Here is an 18,867-nt window from a genome sequence, read left to right as displayed (position 1 = left end):
ACTATGAAGCAATTGTCCATTAACAACCCTTGTTTACCCCTTTTCCCCCCTAATTCCTAAACTGTTTAAGCCATTACCACCCTATAGCCGATCCTTACCATCCCTTTCTGGTATGGAAACTTGTGGTATAATTTCAGAGAGATCCATACACCGTTCTGCAAGGTATTGTTTGAAACATGAGTAATGCTTATTTAGGCCCAATTTTACCCCTTTATTTCTAGGATCACAACCAAAAAATCAAAAAAAAATCAATCCCAATCTTCCTTTTGTGGTTTTTGTGTTTAAATTTCATAACTTTCTATACACTTATACTTAAGTTTATTGTCAAAACCAAGTGTCTTCTGACGAAACAGACGACAACAAGGACAATGACGACATTAAAGTGATACCAATATTTTTGCAGTCGTATAAAAAGGAGAAACAAGAAACACTTATGAAACACATCAACAAACAACAACTTCTGAACATAATATGGCTGAGTTCTAATATTTGTGACCAATAAATGTAGAATTTATAATATATTAAATGTACTAACCACAATACAGTCCAATCATCATTCTGTGTAAAATCAGAATAAATATATTGTCTGAGTAGATTGTTACTGCTCCGATAGCAGAGGCAATTATTCCTAAAATGGTGTTATACATCATAGGCTTCCGTCTGAAAATAAACATAAGCAAAATCATTTTTGAATTATAAGCTCACATTTTTTATCAATTAATCTTTTAAATTTGTTAAAATGAAAATTAATGAGTAACAAAGGATTAATTTAGTAGCAACGATAGAAGGACATATACAGTGTCATATTCCGTATAGCAGGTTACTTTATATTATATTTGCTGGTAGGGTGAAATAGCGAAATTAAATTCAGGTAAAATTTAGGCATACATTTGTTAACTTAACAGCTTTGTAACCTAACAATTTTTCCTGTTTGTCTGATCAATAATGATTTATGTTGATTTAAACAAACTTAATGCAAAAGGCCATTGTTTACTATATGTCAGGTGTTAATTAATTAATTGTTTACATAATAAAATAATCAATAAAACTAGAGGCTCTAAAGAGCCTGTGTCGCTCACCTTGGTCTATGTGAATATTAAACAAAGGAAGCAGATGGATTCATGACAAAATTGTGTTTTGGTGATGGTGATATGTTTGTACATCTTACTTTACTGAACAATCTTGCTGCTTACAATTATCACTATCTATAATGAACTTGGCCCAGTAGTTTCTGTGGAAAATGTAACCGGTAGTAAAAAATTACAAATTTTATGAAAATTGTTAAAAATTGACTATAAAGGACAATAACTCCTTAGGGGGTCAATTGACCATTTGGTCATGTTGACTTATTTGTAAATCTTACTTTGCTGAACATTTTTGCTGTTTACAGTTTAACTCGATAATAATATTCAAGTTAAAAACCAAAAACCGCAAAATTTTCTTAAAATTACCAATTCAGGGACAGCAACCCAACAACGGGTTCTCTGATTGATCTGAAAATTTCAGGGCAGATAGAACATGACCTGATGAACAATTTAACACCATGTCAGATTTGCTCTAAATGCTTTGGTTTTTGAGTTATAAGCCAAAAACTGTGTTTTACCCCTATGTTCTATTTTTAGCCATGGTGGCCATCTTGGTTGGTTTGGCGGGTCACGCCACACATTTTTTAAACTAAATACCCCAATGATGATTGTGGCCAAGTTTGGATTACTCTGGCCCAGCAGTTTCAGTGGAGAAGATTTTTGTAAAAGATCTATAAAATTTACGAAAAAAGGTTAAAAATTGACATTAAAGGGCAATAACTTCTAAATGGGTCAACTGACCATTTTGGTCCTGTTGACTTATTTGTAAATCTTACTATGTTGAACATTATTGCTGTTTACAGTTTATCTCTATCTATAATAATATTCAAGATAATAACCAAAAACAGCAAAATTTCCCTAAAATTACAGATTCAGGGGCAGCAACCCAACAACGGGTTGTCCGATTCATCTGAAAATTTCAGGGCAGGTAGATTTTGACCTGATTAACAATTTTACCCCATGTCAGATTTGCTCTAAATGCTTTGGTTTTTGAGTTATAAGCCAAAAACTGCATTTTACCCCTATGTTCTATTTTTAGCCATGGCAGCCATCTTGTTTGGTTTGGCGGGTCACGCCACACATTTTTCAAACTAGATACCCCAATGATGATTGTGGACAAGTTTGGTTTCATTTGGCCCAGTAGGTTCAGAGGAGAAGATTTTTGTAAAAGTTAACGACGACGGACACTGGACGACGACGCCGGACGCTGGACGCCAAGTGATGGGAAAAGCTCACTAGGCCCTTCGGGCCAGGTGAGCTAATAAAAATGTAATGTACTTTCCCAGGTTGGTTTTTCCGTTTGAATGATTTTACACTAGCAATGTTGGTGCCCTTTACAGCTGGTTGTTCGGTGTGAGCCAAGGCTCTGTGTTGAAGGCCGTACTATGACCTATAATGGTTTACTTTTATAAATTGTTATTTGGATGGAGAGTTGTCTCATTGGCACTCATACCACATCTTCTTAAATCTATGAAAGGATATACAAAGTAAAACAATTCAAACGAGAAAACTAACGGCCCTATTTATGTACAAAAATGAACGAAAACCAAATATGTAACACATAAACAAACAACAACCACTGAATTACAGGCTCCTGACTTGGGACAGGCACAAACATACATAATGTGGTGGGGTTAAACATGTTAGCGGGATCCCAACCCTCCCCTAACCTGGGACAGTGGTATAACAGTCCAACATAAGAATGAACTATAAAAATCAGTTAAACTAGAGGCTCTAAAGAGCCTGTGTCGCTCACCTTGGTCTATGTGCATATTAAACAAAGGACACAAATGGATTCATGACAAAATTGTATTTTGGTGATGGTGATGTGTTTGAAGTTCTTACTTTACTGAACGATTTTGCTTCTTACAATTATATCTATCATGAACTTTGCCCATTAGTAACAGAGAACTATATTTGGTAAAAATTTACATAAATTTACCAAATTAATGAAAATTGTTAAAAATTGACTATAAAGGGCAATAACTCCTTAAGGGGTCAATTGACCATTTAGGTCATGTTGACTTATTTGTAGATCTTACTTTGCTGAACATTATTGCTGTTTACAGTTTATCCCTATCTATAATAGTATTCAAGATAACCAAAAACGGCAAAATTTCTTTAAAAATTACCAATTGGAGGGCAGCAACCCAACAACCAGGGGTGCTTTCCATTATGCGGTAAGTACCAGCTGAACCCCTCGAACCTGAAATGGAACGCGCCGTACCATACGGTTCGTCTGATTCGTCGATTTCCCCGATCCAATACAGATCCAAGATGGCGGAAAATAGAGTTCAAGAAGAATGTAAACAATTTGCAATTACAGATTACAGAACAGGAAAGATATATGATGATGTTACAACGGCACAGAACACTTACGATTTTAAAGGAAACATATAATTACACAACCGAGTTATTTTTGGGGGTTTTCATTTGTGAAAATGCCGCATATTTGTGATTTTCCAGCCCATTCATAAAAGCTCATCCAAATACATGAATGAAAGTAACAGTATTCTCGTCTGCTTGAGATGCAATAAAAATCGTCTTTTTATATCGTTTGTGCACCTTTTTGTTATAAATTTGAGGTGCCATTTGATATGTAAGGATAGATTAATTTTTTCGTCGTTTGAATTCTAATTGTTTCATTGTCGTCTGCACTCTTCTCATCTGACATCTGCCTCCGGTACAGTAGACTGAAGTCAATTCATTTCTTTAAATATATAAGGTATCCATCACTAACAGACAATGCAAGCAGAGGCCGTATTAAACTATGAATTTCAAAATTACAGGTTTCAATCTACATATAGTATGATGAGTTTTTACCATGACAGTAAGTATTAATATTAATAAGGAAAATCATGTTTATATAAATGATTTACCTTAATATTGACAATTTTTTAAACAATGAAATGAATGAGCAAGCTGTCTCCCAAAAAAATATTATAAACCAACTGTTTGTCTAATAACATGATTAGATGATATTGTCAGATCATACATTGTCATAGTCCGAGATTACTCTGACGTCCCACGGCCCCAGCTTGCCTGGCAAAACAGCCGTCGGACGTCAGAGTAATCTCGGCCTAACATTGTCATAAACATGAAAAGCAAATGATAAGATTTTGTAAAAACAAACCAACTGAAAGTTTGAATAAAATTAAACCAGTCTGGAGAATCGGGCTAATTGTGTAGCATGTAACTTGTTGGTTTATTTTTTCATTTTTTTTTAATTTCAAACCCATACACAGCCATATTAAACGAAACCTTTTAGGGGTTAACTGAAAAGTAAATTCGACCCTAGCCCGAAGGCCAAACTCTCCATTTAAGTCACAATTTGTAAAAACAAATAAGATTTAATTATGGTCTTCAACACAGAGTCTTGGCTTAAACTAAACACAAAGCTATTAAAATCCCAAAAAATTGACTGTGCCAAACAACAATGAACAATCCAAAGAGGTCAACCAATGTCCTAGATCCGGTCTATATATAACAAACAGAAATCCTTAAAAAAACCATCAACAAATGATAACCACTGAACGTCAGTAACATGACTTAGGACAGGAAAAAACAAATATACATGTATGCACCATATTCAATTCCTATAATAACATTTCTTTGATAGAATAATGAAAATACAGTTCCTATCGAGTTTTTATTTTATTTAAACTATATGTACTGTATGCATTTTACTGTAGTACATTGTAGCTCCATGTATTTTCATCATTAATGTTACATTTTTGATTGGAAATGAAATGAAGGTTGATTTTAAAATGACATGATGTTGTTGTAAATGTAAGCCAATCACAATAACTTGCCATAATGTAATGTAATTTTACGTATGCAAGAAAAAATAGACATTTTTCTGACATATTTGAATTCCATTTTTTATTGTTATAATAAACATTTTTTTTAATGTGTTTCACCTAAAACACCTCACATTTAAAAATATGTATCCTTACATTGTAGATCCAGAGCATCTACAGAAATTAATAAATGAACAGGGGCATCTTTTGGATAAAGATGGAGTCAACATATTGACAGAACAAGAAAGTTCTGTAGAACAAGAAAAAATTTTGGTTATTGAACCAAGACGTATGTATAGCATTGATGGAGAGACTTATTTGAGATTCATAATTCTATTTATCTGTATTCTTGTTCTTGTTGTTGCAATTTCTGTCAAACCCAAAACAAAATTTGATGAATAGATAATAAGAAAATACTAAGCAGATGTGCATATCAACAATGATCAACTTAAATTTATAGGAGTAGCACCCCTTTTACCCTTTATTTTTTTTAAATATAATATTACAACAGTATATCATATTCATTCATAGCAACTCCCCTGAAACTTAAAACAAAACCTTGTAAATGACAAATAAGATCTATGAATATGTGCTTATCTTTAATCATTATAATATAATATAATTATATTCAAAAGCACTTTTAAATACTATATACAATGATATATGAGCTGAGCTTTAACACATTGGCATACATTCATCTTAATACACATGCAATTGGTATTACTATGATTGGACTGGTAATGACCCAAATATACCATAAGTATCACAAGCATGTTCTTTTTATTTCTATTAAAACATATTAATATATAGTATTTTTTATTAATTTGTTTATTTAATTCATGGTATTGGTAGTGGCATACTTGTAAATCATGTCCATTACGTCTGATATATCAAAACAGCTGTAAACACTGTAATAAACTATTCCATCACTCAGAAACATATTGATATATTTGTAATCTATTTATACATAAAAATGCTCACAATACATGTACATTTTGTTTAAACTGACAATAATAACATTACAATATAATGGTAAAATAAAAGTAGCTGGTTTGATGCCTGCATGTTGTTTGCTATCCATTTTCACATATATATATACATTTGTACATTTATATACTATATACCTTGTGTAATTTATTATCCTTGTAAAATTAAAAATGCTTTAAAACAAGTTTTATTACAGTCCTTCTTCATTCATTGAAAATTTATGAATATTCAGCAAATATATAACTCTTTTAAAATAAAACTACTAAATACCTTTTGAAATTTATTATCATTGTAGAATTAATAAAAGAGGTTTTATCACAGTCCTTCTTCATTCATTGAAAAATGATGAATATTGAGCAACAAATGCATATATCATGTATATAACAAGGAAACAATATGTACAGTACATACAATAAAAATGTAAATATAACAAGGAAACAATATGTATATTACAACAAATATATATATATAACAAGAAACAATATCATTCTTTTCAAACTGAAGTCCTATAGTTAAAAAAAAATTAAAAAAATAAAACTTATTTCAATAGCTAAATCAGCAAGTACCAGTGTTGGAAAGATATGTACAGACCAAGAAGTACCATCAACAAGCAAGGCTGCAGAGGAAGAAAATGGTATGTGTTTTTTCTTAACTTGTATCTGTCGATTAAACAGAATGGAAGGGAAAACAATTAATGTTGGAATTTATTCAAAAGATAAAAAATATATAATGTATATCATAAAGGCTTCATTATTTGTTTACAATCGTAAAGTTTTTTTTGGTCGTATATTGGTATCATGTTGGGGTCGTTGTCCAAAGACATTTGATTTTGCACTCTCACTTTATTTTAAGTAAATAGAAATCTATAAAATTTTAACACAAGGTTTATGACCACAAAAGGCAGGTTTGGATTTATTTTGGGAGTTGTGGTCTAAACAGTTCAGGAAAAAGGGGCCAAAAGGAGTCAAAATTAAACTTTGTTTGATTTCATAAAAAAATGAATGATTGGGGTTCTTTGATATGCCACATCTAACCATGTATCCAGATTCTTAATTTTTTTGTCCTATTTTCCAATTGGAACACATTAAAGTCCAAAGGGTTCAAAATTAAACTTAGCTTGATTTTAACAAAAATTGAATTCTTGGGGTTCTTTGATATGCTGAATCTGAACATAAACTTATAGATTTTTTTATTATAATTTAAAATTCCACAGTATTGGGCAATAGCAAAAAATCTTCAATTGCACAGTATTGTGCAATAGCAAGAAATATTCTATTGCACAGTATTGGGAAATAGCAAGAAATCTTCAGTTGCACAGTATTGTGCAATAGCAAGAAATCTTCAACTGCACAGTATTGCACAATAGCAAGAAATATCTAATTGCACAATATTGCGCAAAAGCAAGAAATTTTCCAGTGCACAGTTTTACCCAATAGCAAGAAATATTAATTTGCACAGTATTGTCCTGTTTTCAAATTGGTCTAAATGAAGGTCCAAAGGGTTGACATTAAAGTTTTTTTTATTGCAAAAAAAATTTGAATATATGGGGTTCTTCAATATGCTGAATCCAGAATCTAACCATTTATTTAGATTTTTAATATTTGGGCCCATTAAAAAATTGGTCCACATTGAGGTCTAAAGTGTCTAAAATTGAACATTATTTAATTTCATCAAATTTTGAATCACTTCCATGAGGAAAATAAGAAAAAACACAATAAACTTTGTTGTAATGACAATACATATAATGCATACAACTAATAACTGAGTCATTTCACTAAATAACCCATTTGTTGAAAAAAAAATTAACTGGAATAACCTTTTTGTGCAGATACAGCATAAAGCAACCAAAAATCAAAACCAATTTGTAAAGTTCTCATTGCTTGAGATTTTTTTTTTTTTTTTATGAATATTACTTAACTTGAACTACATTTTTTGCCTTGTAGTTTTTATAGGTATATCTGGGTACGAATACGAATACTATATTACTCATAAAACTACAATTACATAGTTATAGAGAACATACACAAATATAACTATAAGGTACAATTTTTACAAGCATGTGTGAACAACACAACGAAATAAACTTGGATGGACTAACTTTAACATTTATAACTTTAATAAATTTACATAGTTTTTCTAATATTACAATATTACATAAATATAACAGTTGATCAAATTCATAGATATTACAGTTTGACCAGCAGTATGAAGGTAAACATTTTTCTTTCAAACATAAAAAATCCACAATTCATAATATAATGGTACTCATCACCAATGTCGTTTGAGTCACAGAGACAGCAGAACTAAATAGATCTACATAACCTCAAAAGGGCAATACTGTAATTGTTTATTTCATCCCCAATCAGCTTAACAGATGAAAGTTGTCAAAAGGTAAATGAAAACTAATCCAACATTTTAACAAAAAGAAATATTTCTATAACAGTCCACATAATCTTGATTTGAAATAATACATATAATTTAACATGTAAAGTAAGTAAAATGGTACATAATTTCAGACAAATATATCTGGGATGACTGCAGCATCAAGAGGCTCATCGAATATAGAAAAGAGCATTCCAACAAATTTGAGGAGGGGAGATTAACAAAGAAGGCAGTGTGGGAAATCATTGCTATAAAGTTCAATGCCACAAGCGATGAACAAGCTAAAACTGTCACTTGGATTCAACTGAAATCCAAGTGGCAGAAGCTTGAATCAAAGTTCAAACAGGTGGAGGATAAAAATAGAAAGAGTGGCGAAGGAACACATAACTTCAAATACATGGAGGAAATGGAAGAAGCTGTTGGGGACAACCCCAACATCCGTCCAGCTAAGACCATTTCCTCCATGGATTTGAGTGTTGAAAAAGACAAAGTGCAAAAAGAGGGAAAAGGGAAGCAACCCCGTAAGAGAAAAGCTAATGAACTAACAGATTCTTTGGGGGAAATGAAGAGGGAGAGAGAGGATAGGTATGAGAGGTTTGAGAGTATGGTAAAGGAGATAAATAAAGAGAGATGTGACTTAATGAGAGAGTTTATAAATGTGTTTAAGAATAGTTGCAATAAATGAGAAACCAAGGATTTTTTCAACATTTAATCCAATAAAACTTGATGCAGCTTCAATAATTTTTCAATATAATAATTTGACAACTTAGAATTTTTGCAAAGTTAAACAGCTTTAATGTATAGAAATAAGTCTTGAAAAAATTAAAAGCACATAAAAATTTTCTTCTGCAAAAATTGTCAATATAATGCTTTATTATGATAAACTCTGAGAGAACACTCATTTCCTCTTCCTATAAAAGAAAAAACAAAATTTTACTTGTTCAAATATATTGTATAAGATGATTGAAACTTCAAATTTTTTCTTCAAAAGTTATTAACATTTTTATTACAATTAGGAATTATAACACTAGATAAATAAATATTCTCCCACATCATGCACATATAACTTTATTTTTATTGGATTAAATGTTGTTTTGTTAGTTCATTAGCTTTTCATATTCAATAATCACTACCATATTATGAAATTAAATTTCAAATTTGTTTTATCTTCTGCATGAAATATAATAATTTTGAAAAAAAATCAGTTTTCCCTTTTCCTTGTGATATTTATTTTAACATTAGAAATTGTATTCATTTTTTTAAATTATAACTGATAGTTAACACGAAATAAATCCTTTTAACACAGTCATTGATTAAATCTGTATCATTCATTACAATAAGAAAAAAAACAGATTTCTTGCAAGAATTCTATTTGTTAAAGAAAGAAATAAAAAGAAGATAGAACAAATATTTCTCTATTAAATATGAGTGATTTCAATTGAAAATATAAAATTTTGTAGAGAAGGTATTCTTGTTAATTATATATATATATATATACAGATGATAAGATTGATGATTCATACTTATAGTTGAAGGTTTATTTCAGAAAATTGTAAAGTAACTGATTAAAACAGCATACCATTTATGTAAAGGTATTTATAATGTTTGGTGGAGGTAAAAATGTTAAAAAAGGTCAAAGCAGGTTTTATTTTAGTTATAACTATAAAATTGTATTGTTTTATTCACCAGCAATGATAATTGTGTAAATTCTGTAATAAGGTTTGTTTCATCATGGCAAATGTTTATAGTTTTCAAATTTAAACAGATTTCAACATCTTATTATACAAAACTTTTTGCATGTTTTAAGAAATGGTAAATTAAGTAAATTGGCCTTCATTAAAGTTAACTAAATTGAAACCTGTATGACTATGCATGAAATAAATGATAGTTATTTTCAAATTTATAGGAATTAACAAATTATTGTATTAATTCAGAAGAGCATATTGAAGTTGAGAAACACATTTAGCATTTAGCTTTATAAGATATTGATATGTCATGCAGTTCCTCATTTTATGATCGTCCTGAATAGGCATGAAATATTTGCCACTTAACCGAAATTAACCAACAATCATTCAATCCTTTTTCAAATATTTATTTTTTTTAAAGGGTGGAAAACTGTTATTTGCATTGGTATTGTTTTAAGTATTTTAAAAATCAAAAGAAAAGTATCTATGATCTGCTTTCTCGTTGGCAGATAATCTTTTATGAGGTACAGAAGTCTGTCATTTCAAGGATGTAAATAAACATAAGGACCTGTTTAACCTATGGAGACTTTTAGAAATAATATTAAAACCGTGGGACAAGACACTTTTTACTGTATTGACATCTTTAACATATCCCTCTTTTGAAATGCTAATCGTGTTGGCACATCCAAATTGGGAGGTTGAAGAGTGTCTTCATCATCAAAGTCATCATCGAGATGAGTACCTTCTCTTTGAATAACAAAATTGTGTATAACAGTACAGCTAAAAATTAAATCCACCATGCATGGTATGTCGAGCATGTCTAAATATTTAAGACGTCTCCATTTGCCTTTCAGCATGCCAAATGTGCACTCTATTTTATTTCTGGTTGCAGATTGCACTTTGTTAAATTTCAATTCCTCACTTGCAAGTCTGCCTGTGTCTCTGTATGGTGTGATTAGCCCACTGAAATTATATAATAAGGCCATTACTACATGTATAATAAAAGAAGTTGACTAAAATTTTAAGATCATGTCCTACATTTTTTTTTTTAAAAGAAAAGATGAAAGTTAAGTTGCCCACACCAAATATTGGGGGCCATTGGCGTAATAGTATAATCATTTATTCTTACCGTTACTTAGATTAAAAAAATGATGTTGCATGCTTTTTTGCCTGCATTGCTTAAGTTTTGTGGTTACTCTTGTTAGAAAAGTGATATTCTGAATAATTATATATATCTTACATATGATCAGTAACTCTATACCTTTGTAATTTGGTTTGTGAAAAAAATATCTAAATAAATAGTAGTTACTATTTATTTTGTTTTAACCATTTGGGTTGACCAGACCTGTACTAACCACTTGCAATAAACTTGATTAATCATTTGTGTTTAACTATACTAATTGCTTGAAATGAGGTGTACTTATCAGTTGTGTTTAACTGTAATAATCATTTGTGTTTAACTGTACTAATCATTTGTGTTTAACTAGACTACTCATTTTTGTTTAATTGTACTGCTCATTTGTGATGATATGTACTAATCAATTGTGATGACATACATTTACCATTTGTGATACACTATACCTATCTATTTAAAACCTTAGTGTGAGTTATGCAAAGTTGTATCCGATTTACTCTCCTTCATCAACAATTGTTATTACCACTGAATCAGTATTTTGGGAAAATACTCCTTGTCAGCATAATACAGTTGTTTGAATACATGTATATAGAAAATTAAATCATATCATATGATGAAATTTTTAAGGAGCATTAACGGAATCCTATCAAAATATTTTAAAGATTTATACTTAGTCAGTGGGTAGGCACCATCTCCCAATAAATGGCTTTCAATTGGCAGAAGGGAAACTTTTTCCTCCAGAGGTGAATTCCTATATACTCTTGCATCATGAACTGACCCAGGCCAACCAACAAAAACATCAATGAAAGTCATGTCTGCATCACACACACCCTTTGAAATGTAAAATAAGTCAATAGGCTATATGTCTCAATCATATTATATTTTTCGTCACCTGAATGGGTAGATTTTTTTTTTATTTCAAATGCTAATACCTGTCTATTTCTCCATTTATTAACACCAAATGAGCATTAAAAAATTACTTTTCTTCATCAGACAAAAATGTATATAAGCATAAGTTCAGAAGCTAATAATTTAATTTTAGATGTAATACGTTTTTTGATTGGCTGACGTTGTTTTGTTTTTCAGCTCATAGACATAATTTTGTCATGTCACCATGACATCTTCAACTTTTTTCATTGTTTATAAGGAATTCAGAATTAAATAACTTATATTTTTAAAAAATTACAATCATTCCTTAAATTAAAGTTAAAAGAGTTCAAAGTACCCAAAAGATTTTTTTTGTATATTTGTTTTTGAAGAAACATTGAAAAAGGCAACATTCAGGTATAAAAATTAATTTTGAAAGTAAAATGTCTGCAAAGAAATTTTAACTGGCTTTATTTCATCTCAGAAATTTTAATGCTGGTTACAGGGCTCTAACTGTTATCTTTTATCTCTCATCCTGAACATACATTACATATTTGCCACTGGACATTAAGCAACCAATAATCAATCATTCTTATATCCAAATTTATTACCTGCAGAATAATGGAATAATCTTTCTTCCTGTTCAGGTAGCTCTGTGGATGGTCTGTTGGTTTCCTTATACTGATATGTGTCCCGTCCACAGCTCCTATCACTCCTGGAAGACCTTTGATGGCTTTGAATTTATTTTTTATTTCTGCTTGTTTAGCTAAAACCAAAATCAATTATTCATATAACATGTATTATGTCTGCACACCTTTGGAAACAATATTTAAATTTAACAATGACTCCCCTCCTCGTTTTTTCCGGGCTGGGGACCGGCAGATTGAACCTCAGGCGCTTGTCTCTGATATTATATCAAAAAAAAGTTTAAGAGACAATTGCTTGTGAATTGAACCTGGCAGAGTTAAGAGTCACGTAAAGATCTGAAATTTAAAAAATATATAATTAGTAACATTTAGTAGCTGACTTCCCTCCTCTTTATTCCGGGCTTGGGACCGGCAGGTAAAACCTGGCAGAGTTAAAGTCAATTTTCAGCTGCAATGATACACATTTTATCAACTTTAACAATATTTGTTCAACATGTTTATGATCTGCATTATACATGCACTTATACATGTTATATAAATGTAAAAGCAATATATTTCATTTGTCAGAACAGTGTTCATAGTTGATACCAATCCTTCAACCAGTTAAAATTGTAGTAAAATAAGATTGTATATATTTAGAATACTCATATTTATACTTCAGCTTCAGCTGTAGAATATAATTAAAGATCTATGATAGGAAAGCTCCTATAACAATGTATTATTTTTTACTATGCCTATAATACCTTCATCTGGCCAACAAATGTACTGGTCTGCAATGTGCACTACAGCAGTTGTGCATCTTCTCACTGCACGATGAGTGGAGGACATTGTAACACCAAAGCGATCACTGATTGATCTGTAGGTTTCAGATGTAGCAATATACCTAGAATAGGAACTGTTTTTTTAAAATACTAGTAACAAATGACTTTGTAAAACATATAACTACATTAATCTGCTGCAACAAAATATTCCTTTATTAAATTTGATCTTTTATCCTACTTATATAATAAGGTCAAACAAAGAAAACTTCAAATATAAAATTGAGAATGGAAATGGGGAATATGTCAAAGAGACAACAACCCGACAATAAAAAAAAAACAACAGCAGAAGGTCACCAACAAGTCTTCAATGTAGCGAGAAATTCCCGCACCTGGAGGCGTCATTCAGCTGGCCCCTAAACAAATATATACTAGTTCAGTGATAATGAACGCCATACATTGGGCTTTTCAATCTTTAATTTGTAAAGCCTGATAATTTTGAAGGTGGAAAACTGAGATGCTTCATAATTTATATATAGATGCCTCATGTTACAAAATTTCTATCAGAAACATGTCCAATATTCTTCACCTCATTTTCATGGTTTAGTAGATATAGGAAGATGTGGTATGAGTGCCAATAAGATAACTCTCCATCCAAATAATAATTTATATGTCCAATATTCTTGACCTCATTTTTGTGGTTTAGAAGATATAGGAAGATGTGATATGAGTGCCAATAAGACAACTTTCCATCCAAATAACAATTTATAAAAGTAAACCATAATCTGATTATAGGTCAATGTACTAGACATGTTAAACCTTTCAAACAGGAAAACCAACCAATCACATAAACAGCAGAATGGGTGCCACAGGTGGAGCAGGATATCCTTAACATTTCTGAGAACGTAAGATCACCCTTAGTTTTTGGTGGGGTTTGTGTTGTTTATTTTTTAATTTTCTATGTTGTGTCCTTTGTATTATTGTTTGTCTGTTTTTCATTTTTAGCCATGGCCTTGTCAGTTTATTTTTTAGTTTAAAATGAGTTTGACTTTCCCTCATGTATCTTTTGTCCTTCTTCTATATAAAAAAAAACGAGAAACCGGTATAAATAACATAAACAAATGACAAATACAGTACATCAGTGACTACTTGAAAAAAGAATTTTATGTAATGTTAAATTCTCTTATCATAATCAAGGATTTGTATGGTGAGATCTCACTATACAAATCCTTGTCATAATCATGATAATAGGATTACTATATTTGGTATGTGTGTACCTCATTGTTGGTAAAGTCCATATCTCAGATACAATAAGCAATAGGTCAAGTATATTTGGTGTATAGAACTAAGAAGGACTATAAGGTGTACTTTCAGCAATGATACTGATATTAAAAAAGGTTGAATATACGTATATCAACCTCCAAAGTCATATATTGTAGGACTAGTCTAACTGGCAGGTGTCATCTGAACTTGACCTCATTTTCATGGTTCAGTGGTTATAGTTAAGTATTTGTGTTTTGGTCTGTTTTTTTTATTATACTCTATACAACAGTTTTACTCTATATGGTGTACATGGTGTATGAAATTATTGTAAGGTTTACATGTCTAGCCGCAGGTTTATGTTTATTCTTCATAAATTACATGTATATAAGTCAACTGAAATATATCATATTTATCATGTGGTTTACATGCCATTCAGGAGCCTGTAATTCAGTGGTTGTCGTTTGTTTATGTGTTACATATTTGTTTTTCCGTTCATTTTTTTACATAAATAAGGCCGTTAGTTTTCTCCTTTGAATTGTTTTACATTGTCTTATCGGGGCATTTTATAGCTGTTATTTTGCTTATTGTTGAAGGCCGTATGGTGACCTATAGTTGTTAATGTTTGTGTCATTTTGGTAATCCTGGTACTTTTGATAACTATTTGGTCTTTTGTGGATAGTTGTCTCATTGGCAATCATCCCACATCTTCAACTTCTTCTTTTTTATATAATTTCATTATCTCTTTTATTAAAGACAGTACAGTTTCTTGTAAATCCTGACATTTTATTCAAAAGAACAATTCTTATATCCTACCCATCTCTTTGGCAGGTCTCAATGATACTGCCACTGATGGTATATTATATAATTGGTGCCACATGTGGAGCAGTAACTTTTGCGTTCCATTCTAGAGCCCTGGGTTTCAATCAATAATATCATGAATATGATGGTTTTTGTGTTGTTCATACTTTTGGGCTTCTGTGAAACGTGTGTAATGGATACTAATGTTCGTTTTTGTTTCTTTTTACTACTATTAATATTATGATAAATTTTACCATATGTACATCAGGAGCTGTTTTTCCGACTCTATCGGGGACCGGCCGTGTTCATGTATGGTGGGTATTTCCCCAGTAAGTACTAACTGTGAACAAAGTTGTTCAACAGTAGACCTGCTCATACGAAAATGAGACCTAAATTCATCCAAGGTATAAATTGGAATAACCGTTTCATAATAATTTTGTATACGGTTAATGTTATTTCTTAAAGGTGTAACAAAATGGTCATTATAAACTGAATCTTCAAATTGCATAAAATAATCAAAAAGTGTAGATGTATCTAAAAAATCGTCTAAAAAGGGATAACTATAAGAAATAACTGGTACAGCGGAAGCCATCTTGGATCGTATCGTCTGCCCTTGGATGTTCTATTATCCTGAACCGGTTCCGTCGATACGAACCGGATAATGGAAAGCACGCCAGTTGTCCAATTCATCTGAAAAATTCAGGGCAGATAGATATTGACTTGATTAACAATTTAACTTCTTGTCAGATTTGCTCAAGATGCTTTGGTTTCATAGTTATAAGCAAAAAACTGCATTTTACCCCTATGTTCTATTTTTAGCCGTGGCGGCCATCTTGGTTGAATGGCCAGGTCATCAGACACATTTTTCAAACTAGATACCCCAAAGAGGATTGTGGCCTAGTAGTTTCAGTGGAGATTTTGTAAAAGATTACTTAGATTTATGAAAAATGGTTAAAGATTGACTATAAAGGGCAATAACTCCTAAAGGGGTCAACTGACCATTTTGATCATGTTGACTTATTTGTAGATTTTACTTTGCTGAACATTATTGCTGTTTACAATTTATCTCTATCTATAATAATATTCAAGATAATAACCAAAAACAGCAAAATTTCCTCAAAATTACCAATTCAGGGGCAACAACCGATTGACCGATTCATCTGAAAATTTCAGGGCAGATAGTTCTTGACCTGATAAACATTTTTATCCCATTTAAGATTTCCTCAAAATGCTTTGGTTTTTGAGTTATAAGCCAAAAACTGCATTTTACCCCTATGTTCTATTTTTAGCGGTGGCGGCCATCTTGGTTGGTTGACCAGGTCACGCCACACATTTTTTAAACTAGATACCCCAAAGATGATTGTGGCCAAGTTTGGATTAATTTGGCCAAGGAGTTTCAGAGGAGAAGATTTTTGTAAAAGATTACTTTAATTTACGAAAAATGATTAAAAATTGACTATAAAGGGCAATAACTCCTAAACGGGTCAACTGACCATTTTGGTCATGTTGACTTATTTGTAGATCTTACTTTGCTGAACATTATTGCTGTTTACAGTTTATCTCTATCTATAATAATATTCAAGATAATAACCAAAAACAGCAAAATTTCCTCAAAATTACCAATTCAGGGGCAGCAACCCAACAACCGATTGACCGATTCATCTGAAAATTTTAGGGCAGATAGATCTTGACCTGATAAACATTTTTATCCCATGTCAGATTTCCTCAAAATGCTTTGGTTTTTGAGTTATAAGCCAAAAACTGCATTTTACCCCTTTGTTCTATTTTTAGCCGTGGCGGCCATCTTGGTTGGTTGACCAGGTCACGCCACAAATTTTTTAAACTAGATACCCCAAAGATGATTGTGGCCAAGTTTGGATTAATTTGGCCAAGTAGTTTCAGAGGAGAAGATTTTTGTAAAAGATTACTTTAATTAACGAAAAATGGTTAAAAATTGACTATAAAGGGCAATAACTCCTAAACGGGTCAACTGACCATTTTGGTCATGTTGACTTATTTGTAGATCTTACTTTGCTGAACATTATTGCCATTTACAGTTTATCTCTAACTATAATCATATTCAAGATAATAACCAAAAACAGCAAAATTTCTTCAAAATTACCAATTCAGGGGCAGCAACTCAACAACCGATTGACCGATTGATCTGAAAATTCCAGGGCAGATAGATCTTGACCTGATAAACATTTTTACCCCATGTCAGATTTGCTCTAAATGCTTTGGTTTTTGAGTTATAAGCCAAAAACTGCATTTTACCCCTATGTTCTATTTTTAGCCGTGGCGGCCATCTTGGTTGGTTGACCGGGTCACGCCACACATTTTTTAAACTAGATACCCCAATGATGATTGTGGCCAAGTTTGGTTTGATTTGGCTCAGTAGTTTCAGAGGAGAAGATTTTTGTAAAAGTTAACAACGACGACGGACGACGGACGACGACGGACGCCGGACGCAAAGTGATGGGAAAAGCTCACTTGGCCCTTCGGGCCAGGTGAGCTAAAAAAGCTTAACTCATCAGATGGACAACAATACAAGTGGATATGGCTTGGTACTTGTACACCCCAGCAACAAAAAGACACTAGGTACAGAATCTGAGAATACTCATAATGAACTGACAGCTAGTTCAAAGCCACTAACAACTTTAAAAAAAGTCATGCATCTAAGACTAAATTATCAATCCATGCATCCAACATCCAATGGGTTTAGTGTAAAGATGTTATAAACAGTCAGAGAAAAACATGACCTTGTGTAATGCTAAGATACAGGTATCACAAGAGTGTAGGCCCATGAATATGTATATGTATATAACATACTAGTAATATTTAGTTTGCTCTTAATTTACTGATAACAAAATCATTATTAATACCAATAAAAACAATATTCAATGATCTTATTATAGTGTAAAATTGGTAATCTGTTAGAATTGGTTTATTTGAAGGAGCAATAAGTTTACCATGATCATTTCTAAACTTCCAGGCACTGTTAAAAACAGTTAAATAAAAATGAGGACGTGCTATAATTCTGTTAGAGATAAATTTTCTACAGGTACAACCAAACTTCAAAACCAAATCTTTATCTCTTTGGAAAAATTTAGTAAAGGAATTTTTTTTCAAATATTTCAAATGATAACAGTAAGTATATTAAAACAATTTTAATCAGTAATTACATGTATTATTTACTTAATCACTAACCTTCCAAACTTGGCAGCAATCTTTTCAGCTGACCAAGCCCCTAGAAAACCACATAAAACATAAAAATTTTTGGACCCTTTGGACCTTAATGTAGACCAATTTGAAAATGGGACCAAAAGTTAAAAATCTACATACACAGTTAGATTCGGCATATCAAAGAACCCCAATTATTCAATTTTGATGAAATCAAACAAAGTTTAATTTTGGACCCTTTGGGCCCCTTTTTCCTAAACTGTTGGGACCAAAACTCCCA

General features: G+C 31.6%; 2 protein-coding genes across 2 annotated transcripts; one reads left to right on the top strand and one right to left on the bottom strand.

Annotated features, from left to right (window-relative positions):
* The first annotated feature begins 3,362 nt into the window (after positions 1-3,362).
* Positions 3,363-9,207, top strand: LOC134700139 (uncharacterized). The gene is made up of 4 exons (XM_063561504.1): positions 3,363-3,390; positions 5,049-5,174; positions 6,414-6,506; positions 8,389-9,207. Exons 1-4 carry the CDS (start codon positions 3,363-3,365, stop codon positions 8,937-8,939), a joined length of 798 nt encoding a protein of 265 aa, XP_063417574.1. The 3' UTR covers positions 8,940-9,207.
* Positions 9,208-10,548: 1,341 nt separating this feature from the next.
* Positions 10,549-16,068, bottom strand: LOC134700113 (uncharacterized). The gene is made up of 5 exons (XM_063561486.1): positions 15,662-16,068; positions 13,332-13,471; positions 12,553-12,707; positions 11,745-11,905; positions 10,549-10,902 (listed from the first exon to the last, which is right to left on the bottom strand). The coding sequence occupies exons 1-5, from the start codon at positions 15,997-15,999 to the stop codon at positions 10,566-10,568; spliced, it is 1,131 nt and encodes a 376-aa protein (XP_063417556.1). The 5' UTR covers positions 16,000-16,068; the 3' UTR covers positions 10,549-10,565.
* Positions 16,069-18,867: the final 2,799 nt, after the last annotated feature.

This window comes from Mytilus trossulus, unplaced genomic scaffold (genome assembly GCF_036588685.1).
Source record: "Mytilus trossulus isolate FHL-02 unplaced genomic scaffold, PNRI_Mtr1.1.1.hap1 h1tg000122l__unscaffolded, whole genome shotgun sequence".
NCBI lineage: Eukaryota > Metazoa > Mollusca > Bivalvia > Mytilida > Mytilidae > Mytilus > Mytilus trossulus.
This window is presented reverse-complemented; position numbering and strand designations above follow the sequence as displayed.